Source organism: Elaeis guineensis, chromosome 2 (assembly GCF_000442705.2).
Source record: "Elaeis guineensis isolate ETL-2024a chromosome 2, EG11, whole genome shotgun sequence".
NCBI lineage: Eukaryota > Viridiplantae > Streptophyta > Magnoliopsida > Arecales > Arecaceae > Elaeis > Elaeis guineensis.
In genome coordinates, this window is record NC_025994.2 from 83,075,520 (window position 1) to 83,082,692 (window position 7,173).

At 33.8% G+C, this 7,173-nt stretch overlaps 2 protein-coding genes across 2 annotated transcripts; both read left to right on the forward strand.

Annotated features, from left to right (window-relative positions):
* Window positions 1-567: 567 nt before the first annotated feature.
* LOC140855290 (uncharacterized) lies at window positions 568-4,242 on the forward strand. Its single transcript, XM_073251162.1, has 4 exons — window positions 568-2,810; window positions 2,991-3,191; window positions 3,284-3,371; window positions 3,454-4,242. Exons 1-4 carry the CDS (start codon window positions 568-570, stop codon window positions 4,240-4,242), a joined length of 3,321 nt encoding a protein of 1,106 aa, XP_073107263.1.
* Window positions 4,243-5,033: 791 nt separating this feature from the next.
* LOC140855450 (uncharacterized) lies at window positions 5,034-6,879 on the forward strand. Its single transcript, XM_073251335.1, has 5 exons — window positions 5,034-5,353; window positions 5,450-5,542; window positions 5,627-5,743; window positions 5,825-6,218; window positions 6,711-6,879. Exons 1-4 carry the CDS (start codon window positions 5,150-5,152, stop codon window positions 6,212-6,214), a joined length of 804 nt encoding a protein of 267 aa, XP_073107436.1. The 5' UTR covers window positions 5,034-5,149; the 3' UTR covers window positions 6,215-6,218; window positions 6,711-6,879.
* Window positions 6,880-7,173: the final 294 nt, after the last annotated feature.

Below are 7,173 nucleotides of genomic sequence, written 5' to 3' on the forward strand. Positions count from 1 at the left end.
ATACGCAAGTCAATATAGCTAGTAGGTGTGTTACAACATATTCAGACAGATCAAGCTAGTGACAGAAAGGACTGGGTGCTAATTCGTTTAGCTAGTTTAAAATCGAGCATGGCAAGGATGGTTGTGTATTTTTGTCTAGATCCCGTTTCCCCCTTGGTTTGAACTCTTTGGCCTACTCAAACTTTTGATTTATACCTCTTCATTTCCTTCATGAATTGGCTTATGGATATTATCCATATGAATATGATACTGAATCCATGGTGTGAGACTTGCAGTAGGCTAATTTCCACCTTTCTGAACTCTCATATGGGGCCAAAATAATTTTTTTTGAGACTTTTCGATTCAATTTATGGAGCTCTGTTCTATTGATGATATGAATATGAACTACTGTATATAGGGCTTTAAATTATATATTTGTTGTTAAAATAAGCATCTTACGAACCTCAATTTTCTATGTTCAATTATCTTTCTAATTCTTACGCTACCTGCTGATTGTAGTTTTACCATAACAACTCATTTTATTATAGTTGATATTATTTTATTGTCTATTATAATGTGCAGGACATAATGTCAGATAAGAACTGGATGAAACTTAATGACAGAGCAAGTATGGAATATATAAATGGAGTCCATTCATTTCTTAACTTTGCTTTTGGTCAGCCAACTGTTAGTGATAGAATACGATGTCCTTGTACTAAGTGTAGAAATACAGTCTTTAAGGGCCGACATGAAGTGAGGGCTCACTTGATCCGAAATAGAATTGTGAAAAGTTATAAATATTGGGTTTATCATGGTGAGACAATTGAGAAAAATTTAGAGGAATGCAATGCTAATAGTAGAGACAATTTAGATGAGGAAGAAAATACAGATTATGATGACTTAATTGGAATGGTTCATGATGCATGTGCTTTCATAAATACTGATGTTGAAAGAGATGATGTGAATGAAGGATATGAACCCCAAGAACCAAATCCGGAAGCAGCAGCCTTTTACAGGTTGCTTAAAGATGCCGATAAAAATTTGTATCTTGGATGTGACAAGGTCTCCAAATTATCCTTTGCTGTGAAGTTACTCCATTTAAAATGTTCAAATAATTGGAGTGATACATCAATGGATAAGTTGTTGAAGATTTTTAAGGAAGTTCTTTCAAATGGTGCCTTAGTTCCAAACTCATTTTATGAAGCTAAGAAGCTTATTCAAGATTTGGGACTTGAACATATAAAAATAGATACATGCTTGAATGATTGTGTTATATATTGGGGAGAGCATGCCAATGCAATCGTATGTCCTGTATGTAACTTATCCCGCTGGAAATATCAAGGCAGAACGCGCAATATCCCTCACAAGATTTTACATTATTTTCCTTTGAAACCAAGACTCCAGAGGTTGTATATGTCTAAAATCACTGCAAAGGACATGAGATGGCATGAGGAGAAAAGGATAAATGATGGCATATTAAGACATCCAGCTGACTCATTCGCTTGGAAATCCTTTGATGATAAGTACAAGTCCTTTTCTGCAGATCCTCGGAGTGTTAGGCTTGGTCTTGCAAGTGATGGCTTCCAACCATTTGGAAATATGTCTACCCCTCATAGTATATGGCCAGTTGTGTTGATTCCATATAATTTACCTCCATGGCAGTGTATGAAAGATCCTTATTTTATGATGACACTTCTTATTCCAGGTCCTAAGTGCCCCGAAAATGACATTGATGTGTATCTACAGCCTTTAATTGAAGAGTTGAAGGAGTTATGGGATATAGGAGTAGAGACATATGATGTTCATACACGACAAAATTTCAACTTACATGCTGCTGTCCTTTGGACTATTAATGATTTTCCCGCACATGGTAATTTGTCTGGATGGATGACTAAAGAAAAACTAGCTTGTCCTTGTTGCCACAAAGACACTTGCTCTCTTTCAATACGAAGTAAGATTTGTTACATGGGGCATCGTCGGTTCTTATCCAAAAATCATTCATGGCGACGTAATAAAAGATCTTTTGATGGAAAATGTGAATATAGAGATGCACCTAAGGTACTAACTGGTGATGATGTGTTGGATCAGCTGCGTAAGTTAAAAAAAGTTACTTTTGAGAAGGGTCAAAAGCGTAAGCATGATGATTTTAATGATGTTTACAATTGGAGGAAGAAGAGTATATTCTTTCAATTGCCTTATTGGAAGGATCTGAAATTGCGCAATAATCTTGATGTGATGCATATTGCGAGAAATGTTTCTTCTAACATTTTAGGAATTGTGCTGGATATAAAAGGAAAGACAAAAGATACATTGAAGGGCCGTTTTGACCTTGTAGATATGAACATTAGGCACAATCTTCATCCTTATATTGAAAATGGTAAATTGAAGATGCCAGTTGCAACTTATACATTATCCCCACAAGAGAAGATAGCCTTTTGCAATTTCTTATCTAATCTAAGGGTCCCTGATGGATTCTCTTCTAACATATCAAGATGTGTGAATATAAATGAGAAGATTTCTGGCTTAAAGTGCCATGACCATCATATCCTTTTGCAGCAAATACTTTCAGTTGCCATTCGGAGATTATTGCCTAAGTTTATTTGTGAGCCATTGATTGAGCTAAGTAACTTCTTTAGAAACTTATGCTCAAAGTCGTTAAAAGTTCAAGATCTAAAACAGTTGGAGGATGACATTATTATGACTCTGTGTAAACTTGAAACAATATTCCCACCAGCTTTCTTTGATATTATGATTCATTTACCAATTCACTTGGCAAGCGAGGCTAAAATTGGTGGACCGGTCCAATATAGATGGATGTATCCAGTTGAAAGGTAATCCTTAACTTTTTGAAACTTAAATGTATTTCTTTTTGTATTATTTTTGACTTAGTTAATATCTTTTGAATTTAGATATTTGCGAACATTAAAGTCTTATGTCCGAAACAAAACTCGTCCAGAGGGGTCAATTGCAAGAGGTTATCTTGCAAATGAATGCTTTACATTCTGTTCTAGGTATTTGAATAGTGTTGAAACAAAATTTAATCGAGTCCCACGAAATGATGATGGAGCTACTTCATACCAAGGACTATCAATCTTTGCCAAAGATGGCTGTGCAAAAGGAGCTTTTAAGTCTTATGAGCTTAATGCTCAGGAGTTTACACAAGCTCAAGCATATGTTCTTCAAAACTGTGAGGAAGTTTGGCTATATATTGAGTAAGAACAAAATCTTGTTATTATGAAAATCTTCAAAAAACTTTGTTTCTACTTCAATCATCTTTATTATTGATTAATTATGTCATTCATAGGGAGCATAAAAAAGAATTGGAAGAGGCGAGCTCAAGAAATGTCCTGGCTAGACATCACAAGGAATTTCCAGATTGGTTTTATGAACGTGTAGGTATCATATAATATAGGTAAATACTTTAAGTTACTTTTATTTATGCTAATAATGGCTTAATTTATTAATCTTAAATAGGTTTCAAAGCTTAAAGCTAAAGGCAAAGCAAGTGAAGATCTTCTAAGCTTGGCTGTTGGACCGTTCAAAATAGTTCATAGATATGGAACTTACATTGTCAATAGATTCAGATTTCATGCAAGAGATCGTGCAATTGGGCGAAAAAGTCAGAATAGTGGAGTGCTTGTAAAAGAAGATGATACATCTGCTGATAAAGAATACTATGGAGTGTTGGAAGATATTTTTGAATTGTTGTATGTGGGAAATAAAAAAGTAGTTCTTTTCAAATGTCATTGGTGGGATGTTGGCCGATTGGGACGAGGATATAGGGTTGACAACTATGGATATATAAGCGTAAATATCCATGGATCTTTGAACACCAATGAGCCTTTTGTGTTGGCTTCTCAAACTCAACAAGTGTTCTATGTAGAAGATTTAGTTGATAGCAATTGGCTTGTTGTGGTAAAAACTTATCCACGTGATGCTTATGATGTGCCATCTGTAGATAATGATGCAGATGATGATGATGATGATAGTTTGATCGAAGATGATGTCTACCAACAAGAGGAACAAGAACAAAATTTTCAATATGGCCATGTCATAAACAATGATGAGTTGATAGGAGTGCTACATCGAGATGATCTTCAACCACAAAGCTTTTCACCCAACAATGACACAAATAGAGAGAATCTGACATTAGATGATTTTATTAATGATGATGAGATAGAAGAAGAAGCTGAAAGCGAAACAGATGATGATCAAAACAACCATGATGAATACAGTTCTGATGAATATAGTCCTGATGATTAGCCTATTTGTAATTAGAATTTTATTTTTTGTCATGTTGGAAGAAGAAACATTATGTGATGACCAACAGGTATTTTAATTTAAATCATTTTATTGTGTTCATGTTATTTTTGTATCTTCTGATGGCATATTCATATTTTTTTATGCATTTAGTAGATGTTGCTGATAATTAGTTGAACTTTTACTAAAAAGCTTGCTTATTGTTTTTATTAGGAAATGGTTAGATGTAGAGGAAGAGGTGCACGAATTGGTGGACGAGGACAACGCCCTGTTATTGATATAAGATTTCAAACAAATGAAGTTACATCACCTCATCAAGAAAGGTTGCGGCGAAATCAATCACAAGAAGAGGCACAACTTTGGGACCAACAAAACCAGCAGACAAATGAACACCAAGACCAGATGCTTGAATTGCAGCAAAGTCAATCCCATGGACAGCAACTTCAAACTCAACCAAGAGTTTCTAGTCATTGTAGTAATGCTGGTATAATAATATTTTATTTATAGCTGAAACTTTTAATTTATTCTACTTAAATTTAGTTATACTAATTGTAATTTATTTTCTATAGCAACTGTTTCAAGTAAGAATGTGCGTGGGCATTACAAATGTATTAAGGTTGATATGAGAACAAAGAATGGACCATTGAAAGTTAGCATCCCTCATGATATACTGAGAGCAGTAGGAGAAAATGCTAGAGATATTGTTAATTTTTGTGGTTATGTTGTCAGGACACAAGCTCCATTAACTGCAAAAAATTGGTCAGATGTGGCAAATAGAGTAGGTGAGCGAATGTGGCTACAAGTAAAGGTAAATTAAATATTTATAATTGATTTTAGTATCTTGTTTATTTCTATTTATATATATTAACATACAATTTACATTGTTTGTGTCTTCTAGGAGAAGTTTAAGATGGAAGATGATAGGAATGAATATCGTTTATGTGCTTTTGTCTTGGCCCCCATGCAACGACTTTATAGAGGTTGGAGAAATCGCTTGCATGATTTATATAAGAAATTTAGAACTGATGAGGAGAGGTTGGCTAATATTCCTGAAGATGTTACTCCAGAAGATTGGAAATATATGATGGCATACTTCAGCTCTGATGCTTTTCAGGTTTTTGCAAATTAAAATTTAATTTATATTTAAAATATATACATCATCATTTTGGATTTATAGATGATGTTAGTTGCATGTATCAATTGTTTGTAGAAAGTAAGCAAGCGAAATGCAGCAAATAGGGCAAAGCTAGTTACTAAGCATACATGTGGCACCCGATCTTATGCTGAAGTTGAAGAATCAACTGTAAGTTTTTAGAATAAATTGAAGATTTAACATAGTTTTAGGAACTTCTAAATAAAACACTTATTCTTTTGTGATTCATTTCAGAGGGACCCAGAAACAGGTGAAAAAGCACTACCAGATCAGGTTTGGTTGATTCAGCACACTAAGAAAAATAAAGAAGGAGAATTAGTATGGTCTGACCCTAAATCCAAGGAGATCCATGTTAGTTAAAAAACTTTTCTTATTGTTCTTAAAATTCATTATGCATTATTTTGGCATCTAATCTTTGATAATCTATTGCAGGAACAACTTGAGGAGGTTGTTCAACAAACACAAGAGAATGAATCCCAAATGACTCGTGATGACATATTACTGCAAGTACTTGGCCAAAAGTCTGGTTATTTTCGTGGCAAAGGTGCTGGAAAGAAGGCACCATCTAAGAGAGTTAGGTATAATGAAAATGTGCAAGAAGAGGTACAAAGAGCTGTCGAACAAGCTAAGGAATCGTTGGTGGATAGCATTAGAGAAGACGTTCGAGCTCAATTGCAAGATGAGGTTAGAGCTGAGATTCAAGCTCAAATGGAGGAACAAGTTAATGAAAAAGTTAATGCTATGATCCAAGCTCGCTTTGCTGCCTTTTTTGAAACTTTCTCCCAATCAAGAGCTTCATCTTGTTCTAGGCATGAACCTTGACCAAGTAAAATTTTTTACTTTTAAGAAAGTAGAAAAGTTAAATATGATATTTTTTTTTCTTATTTTCAATGATCTATAAGAGAGAAATATAAACAACAACCAATCAGCTATAGTATACTTAGGTACAGTGCTGCATTCTAAGAGTGTGAGATCCATAATTTTTTATAATTCTAGGAATGGCAACTTTGAATTGAGATTCTTAATATATAGTCAATTCTTTTTTTTTATTTTTTATTTTAGAAGTTTAATTGCTAACATGCCTGAGCTCATTTCTTGTGTAATCCATTGAAAACATGGATTGAAAACTTTTCTTGTTGTCTCAACTTTTCAATATGAGGTATAAATTTACAAATTATATGCAAAAAAAGTTGCCTTATTTTTTTTTTTAAAATTTTTAGTGGATAATCTGTTGCTTATCTAGAGGTTGCTAGACTTTAATTACTCAAAACTTTATTCTAGCCAATCATTTACTAATCCAAACCTTATTTATATGCAGGAATAATATGGGCAGCTACTTCTGTTGGCAGTATGGGAGTACATCAACTAGCTTCAATTTGAAAATATGGATGTCATAGGTTGTTAGTTTTGATCAGTTAAGTAGAATGTAGGGTGCTTATGAACTATAGGTACTAGTCAGTGTTTTTTTTAAATTAATTTTGGATGTCCTGTCGAATTTCAAACAGTGAAATTGAAATTCCTTGGATGTCTTGGATCATGTACTGTTGGTTTTGATCAATTAAATAGCATATGGAGTGCTTATGAACTACTGGTACTATCTTGTGATTTTTATTTTGGATATCTACTGAAATGCAAACATTGAGAAAGATGTATTTGGATTCTTAGTTTGCTTGTGAATGAGATGAATTTCTGTAGTCATATACACTAAATTTTAGTGACAATAACAAGTTGTCACATATGAGATTTTTCATGACAACAAAAGTTCTTGTCACTTTAAGCTA